Here is a 19,725-nt window from a genome sequence, read left to right on the forward strand (position 1 = left end):
AACAAAAACTAAAAACATTGGTCAACATTCACAAGCACAAGCATAAGTGCAATTACGCAAAATCAAGCACAAGCACAAGCATAAAACTGCAATGCACTTGTGCTTTTGCTTGAGTCGAAGCCGTTTTCACGGTGAAATAAGAGCTGTTATTCTTGCGCTTGTGCTTGCGTCGCTACTGAAAACCAGGCTTAACGGCTTGTGTTTTAAAGCAAGAAAACACTTAAACCCGTCATCGTCCGCTCAATTCCACGATGAAGGGGAAAAACTTTAAATAAAGAGAAGATCCTCGCAGTTATGAACGCAACTTAAGCATTGCGAAAAGAAAGTCTGAAAAATCAGGCTTGCCTTTCTTCTTCTTTCTTCAAGAGACAAGGCAACCTATACAGTTATGGAAGCGGGGTGTTTAGGACTCATTACCGATGTATGCATAACCCCAGACAGTAAATTTGAATTTTAAATCTCTATCATTAGTACCAGTAATCATCCTTTCAAGGCCAACTACGCTTGCATTGAACTATATTGAGACACTCTGCTCAATAATTATGCATAATTAGTGAACTCAAAACGGGCAATATTAGCCTAGAAACAGTGCGGAGAAACATAAGAGATCACCTCCACTCTCCTATTACATAAACTCCCCGTATGGAAATTAGTAACATCAATCCTTTCTACTGCAATTCACTAATTGAAAGATGAGAACTATAAATATTGTTTATAAAAACAGAGTTTCATTTGCCAGCCGTACCCTGTTCTAGGCCCTTCAAACTAGTGTGACTGTAATGAATCAAGTGACACGTGATTTTTTTTTTCAGGCGTTGCGCGCTCGAACGGAACCTCCAACTGAAGTTGCCATCAGTTTAGGTTTACAGGGAGGAACAACTGAAGCAGAAAGGACTGTAGGCGTAAATTTACATATGGACAGTTTGCTATCCGAAGTGTGACCGTGTGGGGAATCGAGTGAAGAGGAGCTCCTGTTTCCATCATTTACAAGGTAATATTTTAGTAATGCTCGCTTCTTTTAGTTGACCTTAATATTTACACGGAATAAGATCATCTTAGTATAAAAGCGTCTAAATACGATCACATGAAAGCATTTCCACTGGCAAATATAATTTGAAATGTTAATGCTCACTTTGAATATGAATGTATCTTATCTTAGTTGAAGTTGTTGAAGTTTTCATGGCGTTGGCTTGATGACTTAATCGTCGAATCTGTAATACGCTATTCAGTTACTTTCGGTGAGAAAACTGATTCGACTAAGCTCCTGGAAATTTTACTTGAGAAATGTGTTTGCATTTGAAATTGAACAGAGCAATTTGAACTGAATAAAGAACTGAATAAGTTATGATTTGAACACGCAGCACGCCATAGTGTTGACGTACTTTCACGAAGAAAACTGGACAAACCCCTGGATCATTGAATTATTCAAGTTATGAATTGAAAAAGAATTTGGGCAAATCTTTAATGAAATACTGAAGTTCGTGATCGAATAGAGGCAAGGAAAGCTAATTAAACTGAAATGGATGATCTCCTGCAATAACTCAGCCATGCGCGAAACAAAACGGAAATCTAGCGTGCTAAACTGACCCAATTTGAATAAGTTTGCACGATATATTTCAGGCGGAGAACTACCACTGTGAAAACTACCCGAAAATAAGCGGTCAACTGACAGGCAATCAAAGTTCTCTGTGGGTATATACTGCAAGCCGTCTACAGTAGTTTCCTCAGATCTTCCGCACGAGAGAGACATTAATTATTAATCACTCATATAAAAAGATAGACTTGCCACAAGTCGACCTCACGAGTTTTCACAGTAAATAAGCGAGCGAAGCGAGCCTTTTACGCCGCGAAGTGGTCGTGCGAGCGACGAAGTCGCGAAGTCGAGTGACGAAGTCGCGAGAGGTCCGTCCCGGTGTCACAGCGGATTTTGTCCCCCCGCCGATTTTGTCTCCCCGGACCAAATTCGCTAGCCGATATTGACCCCCCTTCGCCGAATTTGTCCCCCCCCCTCAACAATTGTTATTTAAGCTTTGTTCCCTCTTACTCAGTAAACTTTCCATTTGCAAACTTTTTTTCAACGTTCCCTCGAATGACAACACAAAACTTGTTATAATTCTGCCATATTTATTATAGTAAATAAAGTAACTTCTTATAATAGCGATGCAATTTTGCGTTCTATGCTGGTCTCTAAGTTATTTCAGAAAGTTACTATAATTCATTGAAAAGCTTGTCGTAAACAAAAGACCTACCGTAGAATTCCGGTTATAAGCCCCCCCTGCTTATAAGCCCCCCGGTTATAGGCCCATCATCCTGGAAACAAAAAAATACATCCGGTTATAAGCCCCCCCGGATATAAGCCCCCCTCTACCAGATGACAGTACTGAATAGGGCTAAATGTTGCTTTATTATGTGTTTTTAACTTAAAAACTTATTGTCGTCAACACTCCCGTGGCTCGTTTTGAAACGTTTTTTTCCTTCCGCTTATAAGCCCTCCTGGATATAAGCCCCTCCGCTTATAAGCCCACCCAAAACCCCTTACGAAGTTGTATAAGCCCAGGGCTTATAACCGGAATTCTACGGTATACAACAAATAACAAAAAAAGCAATTGTAAATTTGGTTCTGCACTTTAGCCTAAGATAAACAAAAATGACACTTGATTTTCGATTGGAAAACGTTGTTTCGGGCCGTGTTGAGAATAACATAGATTTTCTAATGCGCATGCATGCTGTGTTTGGTAAACACCGAGACTTGCCTTGTCTATTTCGTCTTTTCAATGTTCATGAAATATTCGTATTAACATTTAATCGTCTTTTCTTTTATTCGTTTACGACTCCAGGAGTACGATAGCGAAGTATGATCACTTTTGACGGGGGGTCAAAATTCGCGAAGGAGAGACAAAATCCGCTTGCAAATATTGACTCCCGGGGGTCCATATCTGCCAGCAGATTTTGACCGGGGGGTCATTATCCGCTAGCGGATAACAAAATCGGCTAGGACACCGGCGCGCCATAATAAACAAGACGAAGGACGAAGGACTCTATTGTCTAGAGCGTACCTTGTGACCCCGTCAGCCTAAATTTCGGCGATCTGCGAAGTCGCGAGTCACGAAAATCCTGGTCGCTGGGATTCACAGTTTCATCTCCGTCATATTGGCCATTGATTTGCATAATTATCATCATGTACTACAGTCGAAGCTCTCGTAAGCGGACACCAGCAGGACGCGAAAAAAGTGTCCGTAACTGGAGCTGACTGCTTACGAGAATGGTTCTCGTAAGCAGCCACCAGAGGTGTAGGGGAAAGATGGCCGCTTACGGGAGCTTGCCCAGCTAACAATAACCGGACGGACGTGGATGACGACAAAACAAGCACTGAAAAATGGTACTGTAATTACTGTAAAATCATTATGACGAACGGCGATGTGAAGTTGATTGACAAAAAGAAGATACAGAGGTTGTTAATAGGATTTTCTTTGGGGTGTTCGCTTACGGGAGCTGAAAAACAAAGAAAAAGTCTAAGTCGTAATCTCTGAAAGTGTCCGCGGCCGCTTACGGGAATGTCCGTTTACGAGAATGTAAAAATACAGAGTTTTGTAAGGGAGTTAAAATGGAGTTTTGAACAAGGCGGCCGCAAGTAGAGCTGTCCGCTTACGAGAGTGTCCGTTAAGAGAGCTTCGACTATATCATCCTAGATCTTTTCCATTAGCCAATCTAGTATACACGTAGTTATTGGCTGCAGTGAGTGATGCAGAGAAGTTCTTCAAGCGATTTGCTAACCATATCCTGGTTGAGTGAAATCCTTTAGGGTAATTTGCCTACTGTGATATTAAGGCTTTGCGTAACTCTTATTTATTTCATTACAGGGACACCAAAACAAGCCGAGCTTCTCACATTACTTCTATTCATTTCAAATTTCGATTTTCTTTCAAAAATCATGTCTAACGGGTATGATAAAGTTCCAACAAGTACAGACTCATTTCATCGCCAAGAAGAGCCTAGTTTGTTTTCACTGCTGTCTCTAGGGTGGATGACTGAAACTTTTAAGACAGGAAATACACGTCCAATAGAACAATCCGACTTTTTGCCTCTTGATGAGGAAAACAAAGCGCGGGTTTTAACTGAAAAACTTCAAGGTATTTGGGATAATGAAAGAAAAGCGAGCTTCATTACTGGTAAAAGACCCCAGCTATGGAAATGCGTCTTGAAAATGGTGCCATCTAGTGAAATTGCTATTTTAGTGCTGTTTGGAGTGGTTAACGTGATTTCCCGTGTTCTCCAGCCATTGCTTCTTGGATTTGTCATTTCAAGTTTGGTTTCCCGAAGCAACGACCAAATTCTAATGTACGTGTGTGCGCTGCTAATGGGGCTAGTCGTCGCTGGGAAAAGCTTTAGTCTACATATGAACGGTTTTAGAAGTGAAATGGTCGCCTCGAAACTAACTTGTGCTCTCAAAGGCATCATTTTTTCCAAGGTAAATGTTGACATAATTTAAGCAATATTTCAAGTTTTTGGCCGGCTTTAACACTTTTCTCTCTCATTCGTGTTTTTGGCTGTTAATTACTGGGTGGAAATTGCTTCTCATAACAGTGGGGGAGGGATAACTTTTTAGTCAGAGTTAGAGTTTTTACTTGCCCACTCTGACAACATAGATGATGAGAGTAAGAACAAGCCAGTTTTAAGGCTGGTTCTCATATGATCGCCCCGATCGTCTCTGTCGCTTCTGCCGTTTGCAAATTCTGAGGCGATCGTAGGCGATCGAAGCGATTGGAAGCGATCAAGGGGTTCTCATTTGATCGCACCGATCGTCTGGTATATGCACAACTTGAGGGTTAATCAATCAAGATAATAATTCATGATCTTTTCTTTGTTCCCGCATATGAATATTCGATTTTATTCCGATCGACGGACGCACGTGTGTTTTTTCAAAACTCCGATATCGCTTATGGCAGCCTTCGATGCAAAGGCAAAATTCGTGGCCTCCTATCTTCTCGTTATTGCCGTTTTACGGCGAAGAAGCAAAAGGGAGGCCAAACGGAAACGTAGCTCTGGGTAATACTTATGCACCGTGGGACAGATTGGATCGCTTCGATCGTCTCCCTCTGTGGCAGTAGTTCTCATATAATCGTCCGCGATCGCCGCGGTCTGCGACCGATCGCTCAGATAGAACACGGGCGATGGAAACGATCGCGATCGCCGCGATCGTCACAGTCGTCTCTGTTATGTTCTCATATGATCGCCCCGATCGCAAGCAAACTTTTTGAAGCGACAGAGGCGACAGAGACGATCGGGGCGATCATATGAGAACCAGCCTTTAGAAGGACAAGATGACATTTGCTCTGATAGCCATGCAGTCACCGTTGTAACCGCTCGCTCCCACTCAGACGACCACACAAAACGCATCATAGAATAGAAATAATGTTTATAAGTAGCTTTTTATGCAGTTATGCCACGAATCTATACACACTTGTTTAGTTAAGGTGGCTATTTTTTAAAAAGAATGTATAGCTCAGCATTAAATAATTTGACATAAAATAGCGACAGTAAGACACCGTTCGATGTCATCCTGCATCATCGTGAAAAAACGGCACAGTGAAATGCGGAGAGGTGGATGTCAACAATGAACAAATAGCGCGCGGAAGAATCCGATGCGTGTTCAGGCTAGGATCTCATAAACACACGAATCAAGCAGTCCAGCCGCCCTTAGGACGGAAATACTGGTAAGGTCGCCGATGTTATTAAGGCCGTGATCGTTCTTTAAATTTAAACACGAGCTTATAATTTCTCTTTGTTTGACAGATTACTCTCGTCAGCCAGCAGACCCTTCAAGAGTTTCAACAAGGTCACGTGATTGATCTCCTGTCCAATGACGTTCAGCGAATGGAACAGGCGCCTCGCTGGTTTTTTGCGATCTTTAATTTAACATTTTACCCTCCCGTTGTAATATATTTGTTTGTCAATCTTTTTCACTGGACCGTTCTCGCTGGTTTGCTATTTTTGATGGCTCTAGTTCCATATTTTTTGACAGTTTCTTTCCTTGTTGGGAAGTTACGTAGACAAACTGCCTTAGCGTCCGATCAACGGATTTCAGTCATGAACGAGCTGGTGTCAGGAATACGCGCTGTTAAGACACACGCCTGGGAAGAAAATTACCGCAATGTAGTTAAAGATATAAGAAGGTAAAGTATGATAACATTAGAAGAAATTAATGTTTTAGGTGGAGAGAGTGACGCAGATCAGGGATCTTCCAGGAGTTTTAAGGATTCAAACCAAATCTAGCCTGATAGCTGATCTCCTTACCCCGACTGAAGAATTGTGGATGCTGAATGTACAGTAGCGCTGTACCAGACTTTAAAACTTGACCAGACCATTAGAGAAATACAGTTGTCATAACTATAAAGCAGAGGTACAATTTATTACCGTACCCAATTTAACAAATGGAAATCGCCCCATCGTGATCTATTGAGTTATGGATGCATGCGGGAGGTTGCGAAAGAAAGTAAGTGGCATCTGTACACCAAAATATCTGAGGCCAACACCGCTTAATTTTACATGCATTCAGTGATTAGTACCAGATCTCATTTCTTACCAATAATTCTTATCCGGGTTTGAGATTTCAACCCAGATATGACTCTCTGCTTTCATAGTAGCATATTTATCGCTAATAACCCGAAGTATAAGTCGTCATGAATGTTCTCAAATAGCCATATGTTCATGATACACAAGGTTCTGCTATCACGCAAGTCTATAGTAGAATACATAATTTATGCTTACTTACAGTACATACTTATATTCTATTTGTAGGAAAGAAATCAGGTTAATCCTTGAGAAGAGTGCATTCATGTCAAGTGTTGACGGAATAATAACTACAACAGCACCCATTGCAGCTTTTCTATCGGTTCTTGCACTCGTTTTTGTTGGTGAACAACTGACACCTTCCACTGCCTTCATGCTGCTCTCCTTCATGAATATCCTTAAATTAAGTATTTCGATAAACCTTGGGAGGGGTTTGCAAGAACTGTTTGAAGCCTTTGTGTCACTGAACCGCATTGCTGAGTTTCTGCTGTTGGACAACTTACCACCATCAGTTTCGGCTACTCACTTCTTGAATGGTTTGCCTAAAGACAAACGTAACTTTCATGGCCATGATCTACCCGAGATGAAAAAGAACTGTAGTGGCAATAAAGAACGGGATGGCCAACAAGAATTGATCCAATGTGAACTCAAAGCTAAGAATGAGGGACACATGCTAACGTCCAAGCAAGCAGGAGAAGCTCTGGTTGTTTCAAACCTCACCTACAAGCTGAGTGAACCAGATGGTAAATACATCCTTCACGACATTTCTTTTGTGGCACTTAAGAACAGCATCACTGTTATAACAGGTCAGGTCGGCAGTGGAAAGTCCACACTCCTCTCCTCCATCGCAGGTGAAGTCAAACTGATGAGTGGTACAGTAATGTCTCCAGGATCTCTTGCTTATGTACCGCAAGTGCCTTGGGTGTTTTCCGGTACCGTCAGAGAGAACATTCTTTTTGGTGAACTTTATGATCCAAAATGGTATGCTACGGTTATAGAGGCTTGTGCATTGAAAGAAGACATCGAGCGATTCCCTGACAGAGACGGGACCACTGTGGGTGAACGAGGAGTTGTTAGGTTATAGAGGCTTGTGCATTGAAAGAAGACATCGAGCGATTCCCTGACAGAGACGGGACCACTGTGGGTGAACGAGGAGTTGTTCTAAGTGGGGGACAGAAGGCCCGTGTTAGTCTGGCCCGAGCTGTCTATTCATCTTGTGACGTTTATTCACTTGATGACCCACTCAGCGCTGTGGACCAAAAAGTGGGTGAACATATTTTTGATAAATGTATCTGTGGTCTGCTGTCGGAGAAGATTCGAGTTGTGGCGTCTCACCATCAGAGGCACTTAAAAGCAGCTGATCAACTTGTTGTTTTGGACAACGGCTGCATTTTGGCAAAAGGGACGTTTTCTGAGCTGGAAATGTCAGCTGACACAAAAGAAATTTTCTTAAGTGTTATGGACGGTGATCGCCAACTTGGCCAACTCGATGATAAAAGTACCAGCGTGTACGAGAAAAAACATCTTCTACAGGAAGCCAAGCCAGGGAGACATCAATTAACTGATGATGAACCGAAGGGTCTCGAAGTCTCCGATGAAGATCGCGTTATTGGAAAGATTTCATTTCAGCTCTACTGGGAGTTCTTCAAGAGTGGCTGCCATCCAGTTGTAATCATTGCACTGATTGTTCTGTTTGGTCTCACGCAACGTAAGTTGAACTTAAATAAAATAAATAAATAAAAATAAATATCTTAATTGACAACTCCCCGAAAGGGGTTTTTCAGGGCCAATGTAAACTAACAAATATTGTAAATGAACATAACATAGTTAAGGCAGAAGGCAGACCAGTCGTTTTCTCTTTGTAACCAAACTTCAAAAAGTCACGTTAAAATGGATATTTTAAGTGAGCATTTTTGATGAAATGACACGCGGCAATATAAGTTTCGTTACCAGTTAAATATCTTTAGAAATACGGAAGCGGGCAAGAGGCACTTTCAGTTCCCTAACTCTTAAAGTCCCATTCCTTAGAAGGTTATTCAGGGGTAGAGAGGGGCACGTTCTATCCGCTTCCGTTCAACGAACTGTAAAAAACCCAGTCCCAATAGGGTTAAGCTGAAAGGTCTGTTATCTATTCCGAACTAATACTGCCCTTAAAATTCAGTTTTGAATAAAACGTTTTATTCCCGTTGACTAGAACTCAGCAATTGCTTTTGCCTTTATGCCATTATTTGCCAGATCGATCAAACACAGAATACTATGAATGTCAGGGCTACTTATATCGATTACAAAGGAGCAACAAGGAATGATCGGATATCAACAATCCACATATGGCTGAGAGGAGCCATTAAATAAAAGTTTGAGCAATATAAGGCTAACAACAACAAAAAGCTTTTAAGCTTAAAAGTACGTTTCTTTTGTTTCTCTAGCTATCGTGGTCTCTCCAGATGTGTGGTTGTCCCATCTAACAAAGGAAACTCTGGAACAGCAACAAAAATCTTCAAACCTGTTGTTTAATTTACGCCTGTCTGTCTGCCGGATCACTTCTTGTTGCTTTAGTCCGAGTGTTCCTGTTCTACCTTGCTTCACTGAAATCCTCAGAACGCATCCACGATAAAATGGTTAACGCCACTCTTCATGCACAAGTTTCGTTCTTTGACACCAATCCAACCGGACGGATTTTGAATCGGTTTTCTAAAGATGTCGGCAGCATGGATGAGCAGTTACCCGCAGCTTTCGTCGTCTCAATTGAATATCTGTTGTTTAGCTTTACAGCGGTCCTCATTCCAACAATTACCAATATTTGGTTGTTGTTTGTTTTAATTCCCACATTGGTGGTGTTTGTACTCTTTGCCAGATACTACCTTAAAACGTCCCGTGAACTTAAAAGATTGGAATCAATCTATCGGAGTCCAGTTTTTGCACATTTTTCAGAGACTATGACTGGTTTGGATACCATACGTACTCGAGGAATGGAAGAAGAGTTTATAGACCAGTTTAACAGGTATGCGAGTTAGGAATAGTTGTTATCGTGAACTACAAAAGGAACGCCAGTTGTAACGCGCATCTGAAACACTTGAAAGGCTTATATAGGACAATAAAGTATATGTCTAAGACATTGGCAGTGTCCGTTTGTTCGAGAATTTGACTAAGGACCACTGTTTTGTCAGTCGTAAGATTGTTATGTGCTACCATCATTAAACAATGTTCATTTACAGTCAACTAGTCAGCTATTCGCATCAGTGTCGTGTTAATCGCTAAATCGTCATATGGACATCCAGAGGTCGGTAGAGAGTAATTTTGACAAATAGAATGGAACGAATGCAAGATTTTAATTGAGTAAAGAAATCACAGATGTTCAAACAGGATGGTAAGGTATTTTAAAGTTCAGATGATCTAATAAAGATGATTTTCTAAAGTAATTCTGTTTCTGTTTACACGCACTAATTCCCCTTAACTACATTTTGCCATTCACATGCTATAAATGACGCAATATAGAAAAAATATAGAAACAAACAAAGCAAAAGATAGTACAGTACTTTTATGAATTGTAATAATTTTTGACTTTGATTCATGTTGTGTGTTCTAGGCACCAAGACTTACATTATCAAGTGTTCAACATGGTGATTGCCAGTGCACGGTGGTTTGCTTTACGTGTTGACCTCATTTGTGTGCCATTTATAGTTTGTGTGGCTGTTGCTTCAGTGTTTGTATCAATGGATGCAGGTAAGTACACTGACTTAAAGGGACGTCATGGCTGAGTGAAGTATATTTTATTAAGTTTTGCCAAATACTCGCTGTGACACTTAATGTTTGCAAAGAAATTACTTTTGTGGATCTAAATATAATGACAAAACCACAGCTTCGTTACAACCAAATGAGCCTCCCGGGCATTATTAGTTAAAGCTGCAAGCAAACGAGATTAACTTTGAAAACTGTTCAGCCCAACAATATTTAAAAATCCATATCCCAATCCCTCTCAATCATCTTCACTTTTGGCCATCCGTACCTTCTTTTGCATTTGCTGTGTTATTGAAATGTTCCTTCGCTGTTTTAAGCGGTCAGTATTTTTATATTTAACCGAATTTGATGGCGGCCATTCCCCATGCCTCAATTTAGCTAAAATCCGTGACACAGTTCTTTTAACAATTACCTACCATGTCTATACCATGCGTGAAATACCTAAAATATGCGCTGACACAGACGGTTAAAAGGGAGAAACTATAATAGAAGAGAATGTCTTATAGCAAGGAAAAATGTCTTTTTATGAGCTTTTGCTTCTCGAAAGAATCAGAGAGGTATAGCTGTCATTTCAAGTGATATACTTTTCTTCCCAAACACCTTTTGTTCAGCGAGAAAATGCGTGCACCTCAAAGGCTTCTGCACGCACCTTTTATAGCTGTAACACGTCAACAAAGTAAGCCTGATTGGGTAAAATCTATCGCATAATAAAACGTCACCCAATCGGCTGCAGGGCCGATGATGCATAAGCAGCACTCTGAGATTCATTTGCAGCCCACCCAGCGCCTGTTTTTGAAAAGGAAGGTTTACTATTTGACCGCGTATGTTCCTGATAATGCATGTTCAGGTTTGAAATAACCACGAATAAATTTGAAAAAAGACAAACACAAACAGCAAACAGATAAGAGGATTCGATTACACTAAAAAACACCGCACAATAGCAGCTATGAAAATGAATGACTTTTGGTCAATTAGCGATCAGTTATAATATTTCATTTGTTGCCACAATGACTTCATTTAAACAATAAAACCCAAACCAAAAATTGATGTGATTACCGATACAAACACTGGGTCAGGATTTGAAGCCATCAGCAAAACCACCCCACCTAATTAAGCATTCATTTGGTGCCCCCTCGGGAGAGGGGTTATCAATCACCGAGGCTGTGAACCTAATACGTTCCTCTCCTTTATTTCAGCTCTGGTTGGACTCTCTTTAGTCTATGTCGTCGAGATTGTCGAATACACACAGTTCGCAGTTCGTCAATTTTCTGAAGTTGAGAATTTGATGACGTCAGTGGAAAGAGTTATGACGTACACCAACCTGGAATCCGAGCCAGGATACAGAATCAAGACACTTCCGCCCACGAACTGGCCACGTGATGGACACGTGACATTTGAAAACGTCACTTTGACTTACTATAAAGGTGGACCTCAAGTGTTGCGGAATTTGAATTTCAACATCAAAGACAAGTCAAAGCTTGGAGTTGCGGGTAGGACTGGTGCAGGCAAGTCATCTCTAGTGTCTGCTCTTCTGCGCATGCCTGACGCAGAGGGAGATATAATCATCGACGGGGCGAGAATAAATGACATCAACCTTCAAGAATCACGGCGATGTCTTTCAGTTCTTGGTCAGGTTCCAATCCTGTTCAGTGGTTCACTAAGAAGAAATCTTGATCCGATGAAACAACACAAAGATGTTCAGCTGTGGGCAGCTCTGGAGGAGGTACAACTCAAATCTTTGGTGGAGAACCTCAACGGACAATTAGAATACGAGCTATTAGAGAGAGGAACAAATTTAAGCGTCGGAGAAAGACAGCTCATTTGCTTGGCTCGTACTTTACTAGAGCACAACAAAATTATCATCTTGGATGAGCCTACGGCGCATGTAGATCCCTTCACCGAAAGAACAATCTGGAACACAGTACACGAGAAACTGAAGAATTGTACTGTAATAACAATCGCTCATCGATTGAACACTATCAGAGACTGTGACATGATCTTGGTCCTGAGGGACGGGGAGGTGGTGGAGTATGACACATTCGATTCTCTTATGGACAGGGAGGGTAGTGTATTGGCTAGCTTGGTACAACAAGCACAGGAATAGAAAGGTAGGAAGTTTAAACGTTTCATTTTTTAATAGTTTTCGAAAGGAATCGTGACTTTCCTCGTTCTGCGTTGCAATACCCACTATGTGACTGCAGATAACAAGATTTTATACGTTTTATATATAAACACTATACTTTTATACATTTTTACATAAAATAGAATAAAGAAAAACATATATAACACAACTAAAACGAAATCTAATTAACTACATATTAGAAAGAACTAAAAAGTGCTGCTAATTTCAAAGTGTTCTATTGCAGCATTTTGTTTCAGTAGGCGAGTTCTGGCGTAATTATCCTTTAAATTGTTTGTGTGATGTGGTATGACGAATGAAAACATCAAAAATATTCCAAAGGCGACTTGCACTTGTATGGAAAGTCCTGCAACCTGAAACTCTCTTGCAATTAAGAAGAACTAGGTTATTCTTGGTTGTAGCTTTAGTGTTGTAGTCATGAGTTTCCTTAAGATATTGTATATATGGAATAAAGCAATCTGGACAGTGCCCAAAACCGATCTTATGTAATACTGAGAAAAGGCTTTCTGCTACATATATTATATGGGGAGCCATCGAAACTTGATACATAACTTAACAGACTTCGAGATTGTGAGTCTTGCTAATGTTTTCACACTTGAACAAGGACGTACGATCTTGATGGAAAACAGTAACGAAGACTACATTGGTAAATTAATAAAAAAAAAGTGTTCGTTAGGCAAGAGTGTATGACTGTTCGAAAGAGGTATTTTTCCACTTTATTTGCGACCAGACTTAACGTCTTAAAGTGAAGACTGCGAATGTAATAAATGTTTTGAGATTGGTTTGGAGGCGTATGTCAATTCCTCGCACAGATCTTCCCTCTCAAACCGTACTTTGTACACAAAAGATATTCCTCAACAGTCCGGCCTGTAGGGAGCCTTTTTCAGTCAACTTTGAGACCTTTGAATTCTCGTATATCAGTTTCATAAATAAGATCCTTTTTTGTCCCAAAGCTCCCCAATTTCACACTCCTTAGTTGCTCTTCCCCTTGACCATCTTTTCTTTCCAAATTTTTGCTGTTTGATTACACGAGGATGGGCCTTCGCATTTGGAGCTCCTTTTTTGTCCCTCTCCCTCATCGCATATGGATGTAACACACCTTTTACGTTCAGCTATTGCCAGGCACCTTCTTATGTTACGTGAGGAAGAGCCTCTGTAAACTGAGCTCCAGTTCTTTGACCTTTTCATTCTTTAAACGATGCACTGAGGATAGAAACTAAAAGGTACAAGAATGCGTTAGTGATTTGAGCAACAATGTACAGTAAATCTTATGGTTTTCGTCTAGAAAAAGGCTAATCATTTTTCTCGTCTTAAGTATGCTATTTTCTGTGATTTTTCTGAACTTTTCAATGACTTAAATTAAAAATATATACAGTTAGTATTAAGATCTTATTGTATTAGTAAAAACTTAATTTTGTAAGTACACTGTAACCTTAACCTTTGTAAGAATGTTATTTGTCATTGTAATGCGTGATATCGTGATATTACTATTTAAAAAGAAATGTTTATAAAAGTAGTGAAGAAACAATGTAATAAGTAATGTATTGTAAGTAGCATTGTAAGTAGTGTATGTATTTGTGTTGTAAGTAGTGTTTTTTGTGTTGCAATAAATAAATTAATTAAAAAAAAGTATGCTATTTTCTGTGATTTTTCTAAACTTTTCAATGACTTAAATCAAACGACGTTACCGTATTGAAAATCTTATATTTTTAGCAAATTACGAGGTTGAATTGCATTGCTTACAATGTAATTTGTTCTTAGTTTATCTCCGTGCACCCTTTCATGTCACTGAACATTTTCTTCAATGGGCTCAGCGACTTGGGATCAACAGAGCTAAGTCATTTGTATGGCATATCTAACATTTCGCCACTTTCTAAGGCTAACGTAATTATCAAGACGGAAAATCGATCGAGGGAGACAATCGTATAAATTTAACTTTAGTGAAGTCTATTTATTGTATTTCTCATCAATCCCAGATCTCCTAATTTGTTGACCGCGTCCAACATGGGCGGCGACGAAACGAAGCTGAAATATTCCATCATGTCAGGAGCGCCTTGTTTCACTCACTGTTCCCCTACCTCGTGTTTTCTGTCATCAGCGAAAGTCGATGAAGAAGTACCTGCGCGGTGACAACAAGGCAAGGAATGTAATTAATTAAACTGAACCGGGTTCAATAGGGATTTCACCCACTTTTATCATCACCATTCCAATAGAATTTTTGTAATAATATACCCCTGACACTTAAGTTTAAGCCTAATGATACTATCCCACGAACGAACTCTGACTTGGTTGAAGTTTAAAAGTTACAGCATAATTTTATGCTATATTATTGTACGTATTATATATTTTTTGTAATCTTCAGCTTTTTATATTCTACAGCCTTTTACCTATAGCTCCCGGAACGAGACGTTTGCCGAATTTAATACCTATTTGGGTCGACTCAAAATATTAAATTTGACATTTTAGACGTCGAATGTATGGAGACGCATTTAATTCATGAGCGAGTTTAAGTTTCGTTCCCACGCCCCGTTTTAATTTCGAGTCCTTTCATTCTCGATTTCAAACATTAAAAGTATGGCGGATAATGACCACCTTCTCTTCGTAAATAAATATATATAAAAAGCGAACATGATGATGATGATCTTTATTTAAAGACACGAATGAAAGTCTATGTTATTAATGAACCTTTCCACAATAAACTTTAAGTACACAAGTCATCTTACCTTGACTTGGACGAAATGTACTCTTTTCCATTCTCCTCTCGGTCGTCAAAGGCTTCTCCGTTTGAAACATAGAAGTGTGTAATCCTGTGTCCCCGTTATCACTTGACAACTCTTTCCGTAACATTGGTAACGAAGAATTGATAGAATCCTGTCCAAGTGTAACATCCAAAGAATTACAGTTACACTTCAAACTTGGTTTTTGTCTAGATTCGCTACTTCGGCTACCTGTAGTAGAAATGTCTTTTATTCCGTGGTCCATTTCACGCTTGGCAACATGCCTAGGTTCCTTTGAGTCACGTGAGGTGGATAAATAAGGCGCAGGCACGTGTTCATGTTGATTAAGTGAAGCACTGTCATCAAACTGAAGAGGTAAACTTGTATTCATATTGACGTCATCACGGCAAGGAAGCTCTGTTTCTAGTTTTACTGGTTTTGCATAAAAACTATCGTTCATAAGTGAGTCAAGGGATCGCCTCGATCGAACTGATGTCGTTTTCACCTGCCTGTCATTCAGCTCTCCGTGATAGTCAAATGTTGTACGCTCTAAACTAGCACCTTCCTTCAATGAAACCAAATGATTTCTTTGACTTTTTATCAAGTCCTTCTCGTCTTCCACTTCGCGTAATCTTCTCCTCAGTTTATCTATTTGTTTGTTGGAGTCCGCAGCTTTTTCCGCCTCCACTTTGTTACTTAGGAGCTAAATATGGAATATAAATCATTTGTTTAGTGTTGTTAATGCAAACTTTACCAGGTTGTTCAGTATTTTACAAGGTATTTTGGGTATACAAATCAGAATTCGACTTGTTTTAAACATCCTCAAATATTAAAGGGTATTTTATGGTACCTCACCCAATATATGTACATTTTAAGGCGATATTCCTGACATCTACCTTTCCACGTAGTTCCTCGTTACTCAAACGGTGGAACAACGATGATCTAATCCGAAGGTCGTGGGTTCGAATCCCACCAGTATCAAAATAATTTTCTTTGTCTTGTGTGTCCCCCAATTCCTTAATGGGGTATTCATGGGTTTATTTTCACCACTGAAAACCACCCGACAGAGTTAATGCTCTAATGTCCAGTTTGTATGATGCTACGATGGTGACGTGATGGTGATGGTGATGATGATGACAGTTGAAGTTTTTCTCACCAAGACAGGATTTGTCAAGTTGGTCGACTAATATGTGAAATAAAAATGCTCTCTGTTGAAGTAAAAAAACTGAGGAACACAGGCGAGGAACGCTGTCTTATTTGGATGAGAACTTACCTCGCATCGATGGAGATTCGATTCCAAGATGCAGCGTTATATTCAAGTTTAGTTTATAAAAAATGTTCATTTGTTTTAAAATAATACGGGTCAATCCAACGTGAATACGTATGAAGTATAATTGAAAGTTTTGGACACTGCACTTTCTCGTCACGCGTGTAGCTCGACTGTTGAACGTTTTTGTTTACGTTAAGGTTCATTCAAAAACAGTTACTAAATAGTACTTTTCAGACAGGAAAACTTTGTGAAATTACAAATTTTGCTTACTTTTAAACGGAAATCCTGCACACTGGAGTCTTTTCGTGAAATAACCTAACGAAACAAGCATACAAAAAACCATGAACCGAAAAACTTTGACAAACATTGTAAATGGTTAGTAGACGACTAACTTTAATTTTTAAAAACATGAAAACAACCCGAGAAAATAAAGCCTTTATTAACAAAAGAATCAAAACTGGCAGAAACCCAAAGAATTAAAGAATGAAATAAAAGGAAAAAAGTGGTAGAAAAATTCAAGATGTAATTATGAATGGCAAATATCGTAACTTGTTTGACATTGGGCCGCGACAGAAATCCAATTTACGTTAAGAGCCAAGCTCTTATGCCTCAAAACATTTTAAATAACTCATTTTACAGGTTTTCATGCTGGTTAAAGCTAGATTTCCGCTGTCGAGTAAATTTTTACGTGCGTGAAAAAAATTAGAGACAATGTATGAACGACTTGAGTAAACGTGTTAGCAAGTCGTTCATACATTGTCTCTCAATTTTTTCACGCACGTTAAAAGTTACACGTCGGTCAGACGGTATCCCTTAGATGATGATTTTGTTTACTACCACAACCTGTCTGTATAATAATAAGGTCATGTGGTTACAAGAAGTTAGGTATTAACGTCTCTGTACCTCTTCCAGGTTTTTCAGTTTGCTTTTCAACCCTTCAAGCGACACTTCAGCTTTTTTTCTTTCCTCGTCAAGAACCTCTGCACGACTCGACATTTGTTGTCTTATTTGAGCCTGAGGAGAAAACAAAAAACGATACATATCCAGCCATGTTTTTTTACCAACCTGTTACGATCAATGACACAGGAACACAGAGACGTAACAATGTGACGTCACTTACTGTAAGGTATGTCTGATGCCGCTGAAGTTTTACTTCTTTCTCTTTTGTTAGCGCTTCGTCCTTCTGAAAGATGAAAGTGATTTTATCATTGCTGCGCGCGTAAAAAAAGTGAGCGAATAGAACTCTAGATACGCTAAATTAAATTTTTGGGGGAAATTCCAAAGCAGCGTCCATTAGCTTGGCGTAGAACATGGCGTAGCGTCCTAACACTTTGGGCAACGACGGTTATACACAAAAAGCTGGAATCATTTCCGAGTATAATTCTAGAGCTAAAGGTACCACTCGCAATTGACCAGCTCCCAGTGACTTCACAACTCAGTAGGCAGAGCGTTTGCACAAGCATCGCAAAGGTCATGCATGGGTTTGCACCTTGCCTAGTTCCTGTACGATTTCCCCAGGCCCGCACAGTCAATTCATTTCGGTGACGAATTGACCGCGCGGCGTAATTTTTGAGGCCTAGGAACTGGCAAGTTCGCACCCATGTGAATGGATCTTAGTCTTTCTTTGCTATAAAACTGCGAAGCACTTTCTTTAAAAATCTCTCATCCGAAGCTCGCAGATATTTATTTTACATATTCATTATCACGTTGTCATAAGTTTCACCTGTCTCTTGGAAATTGCCGTTTTTTCTTTCTCCACCGTTAGAGCCATTGTTTTAACCTGAAACAGAATGTTAAGCATTAGATGGAGTCGGTTTCTCATATACATGACAAACAAGACACATTAACTGCCAGAAAGGGAACCTTCAAACCACACAAAAAAATACATTCTTTTGGAAAATAACAAATCTGCAATGATTGTAGAGCTAAGGACTAGTTTACACAATAGCGATTTTAAAGTAACTGAAGCTGAGAATTTCTCTGACGAAGAGATCGTTTACATTTCTTTGCCCTGTTCGTGGAGTAGCTATAGTGCCGGATCACTTGTCACGCTGTTAGACAACCTACATCTACACAATACTCACTGTATTAATTGACTGTTGTAATGTTACTAGTTGAACCTCCATCTCTTCCTTCTTTCCTCGAAGACGTTCAAACTCATCTGACGTTTCTTCCTTAGAGGTTTCCACTTGCTTCAAGCTCCGAGCTAATTCCTGCAATTATCACACACACACTGGATAGGAGGTAATGTAGATCTAATATCGTCAGTGGTATCACGATTATCGTCATAGAAGGCCGCGTGGCCTTGTGGTTAGGGCGCTGGACTTGTATCCCAGAGGTCCCGGTTTCAAATCTTCCTCCCTGTCACTAGATGGATTTTTTCGGTCATCCCGAATTCAACTCCTCCACGCTTTATTTATAGCCAACCGGTCAGTCTCCTGTCAGCTTGGATTCTTAAAGAGGTTTCTGTTTTATTTTCAACATTTGTTTATCTATTTACAGTGTCCTCAATTGGCACAGCAGTGCTGAATACATTGACACTTAACTAAAGTGATTATTTTTATTTTATTTTATGAAGTGTTCACTGTTTTAATAACTGCGCAAGAATTTTTTTGTACCCTTCCACGGAGATTAGTTTAACTTACTGATTTTATCTGAGTGGTTAATCCCTCGATGTGTTCCTTTAATTCTTTAACATCTTTCGCCAGAGTGTTCCTTAGCTGATTGAGCTGAAAGACGAAATAATAAAAATAAAATGTTTATATACCTGCATCTGTGTTTTTTTGGGGGGCATACATTCAGCGCTTTACTTTAGTCTCTGCAGCAGTAAATCACTAGGATGCCGCGTGAAATTGGACGGTATGCATTTAGAAACTTCTGTGGATGGAGACACTGTGTCTTGCCTAGGAACACAATAGTGACTCTTTTGTTACTATACCGGCACATTTTATCTTAGTAACTTTAGAATTACCTCTTGTTTTGTTTGTACATGATTCTGCTTTAGGTTGCTCAGTTCTTCAGATAACTTTCTAGCCTTCAAACGATGGTCTTGTGCCTTGCTTAACAGCAAATCTCTTTCCCTGGAATTTCTTTGCTTTTCAGCGTCATACTCCTGAGAAAATAATAGACTGCCCGCATAACTAAATATAAACAATAAATCAAAACGTGCAGAGGACCAGAACAATACCTCATATTTAAAATGGACAGAAACGGGGCAGAATTAAGCTGTAGTGAACATACGTTTTTCTTCACGAGAGCCATCCTAATGACGAAGCTCTAAATCGTCCCGT

General features: G+C 39.8%; 3 protein-coding genes across 3 annotated transcripts in view; 2 read left to right on the forward strand and 1 right to left on the reverse strand.

Moving 5' to 3' along the window:
* Window positions 1-921: 921 nt before the first annotated feature.
* Window positions 922-9,184, forward strand: LOC144634759 (ATP-binding cassette sub-family C member 4-like). Its single transcript, XM_078493786.1, has 6 exons — window positions 922-991; window positions 3,861-4,468; window positions 5,794-6,173; window positions 6,799-7,561; window positions 7,648-8,278; window positions 8,997-9,184. Exons 2-6 carry the CDS (start codon window positions 3,932-3,934, stop codon window positions 9,182-9,184), a joined length of 2,499 nt encoding a protein of 832 aa, XP_078349912.1. The 5' UTR covers window positions 922-991; window positions 3,861-3,931.
* Window positions 9,045-12,449, forward strand: LOC144634843 (ATP-binding cassette sub-family C member 4-like). The gene is made up of 3 exons (XM_078493889.1): window positions 9,045-9,571; window positions 10,157-10,293; window positions 11,505-12,449. Exons 1-3 carry the CDS (start codon window positions 9,186-9,188, stop codon window positions 12,410-12,412), a joined length of 1,431 nt encoding a protein of 476 aa, XP_078350015.1. The 5' UTR covers window positions 9,045-9,185; the 3' UTR covers window positions 12,413-12,449.
* Window positions 12,421-19,725, reverse strand: part of LOC144634682 (uncharacterized) — a 48,518-nt gene continuing 41,213 nt past the window's right edge. The window contains exons 45-54 of the mRNA XM_078493717.1: window positions 19,407-19,547; window positions 19,081-19,164; window positions 18,520-18,648; window positions 18,159-18,215; window positions 17,556-17,618; window positions 17,339-17,449; window positions 16,706-16,750; window positions 15,172-15,868; window positions 14,527-14,567; window positions 12,421-13,664 (exon numbers count right to left, since the gene is read on the reverse strand). Of these exons, the coding sequence (XP_078349843.1) occupies window positions 13,584-13,664; window positions 14,527-14,567; window positions 15,172-15,868; window positions 16,706-16,750; window positions 17,339-17,449; window positions 17,556-17,618; window positions 18,159-18,215; window positions 18,520-18,648; window positions 19,081-19,164; window positions 19,407-19,547 (1,449 nt within the window). The 3' untranslated portion in view covers window positions 12,421-13,583. The remainder of the gene's footprint in view (window positions 13,665-14,526; window positions 14,568-15,171; window positions 15,869-16,705; window positions 16,751-17,338; window positions 17,450-17,555; window positions 17,619-18,158; window positions 18,216-18,519; window positions 18,649-19,080; window positions 19,165-19,406; window positions 19,548-19,725) is intronic.

This window comes from Oculina patagonica, chromosome 1, assembly GCF_052425735.1.
Source record: "Oculina patagonica isolate OP01 chromosome 1, crgOcupat, whole genome shotgun sequence".
In the NCBI taxonomy this organism is placed as follows: Eukaryota; Metazoa; Cnidaria; class Anthozoa; order Scleractinia; family Oculinidae; genus Oculina; species Oculina patagonica.

Bases quoted from the DNA above. Each gene is read 5' to 3' on its own strand.
- LOC144634759 (XM_078493786.1), top strand. From the start codon at position 3,932: ATGTCTAACGGGTATGATAAAGTTCCAACAAGTACAGACTCATTTCAT. The intron at 4,469-5,793 runs GTAAATGTTGAC...TTTGTTTGACAG, and splicing joins AAGGCATCATTTTTTCCAAG to ATTACTCTCGTCAGCCAGCA. The intron at 8,279-8,996 runs GTAAGTTGAACT...TTGTTTCTCTAG, and splicing joins TCTGTTTGGTCTCACGCAAC to CTATCGTGGTCTCTCCAGAT.
- LOC144634843 (XM_078493889.1), top strand. From the start codon at position 9,186: ATGGTTAACGCCACTCTTCATGCACAAGTTTCGTTCTTTGACACCAAT. The intron at 9,572-10,156 runs GTATGCGAGTTA...TGTGTGTTCTAG, and splicing joins TTTATAGACCAGTTTAACAG to GCACCAAGACTTACATTATC. The intron at 10,294-11,504 runs GTAAGTACACTG...CCTTTATTTCAG, and splicing joins GTTTGTATCAATGGATGCAG to CTCTGGTTGGACTCTCTTTA.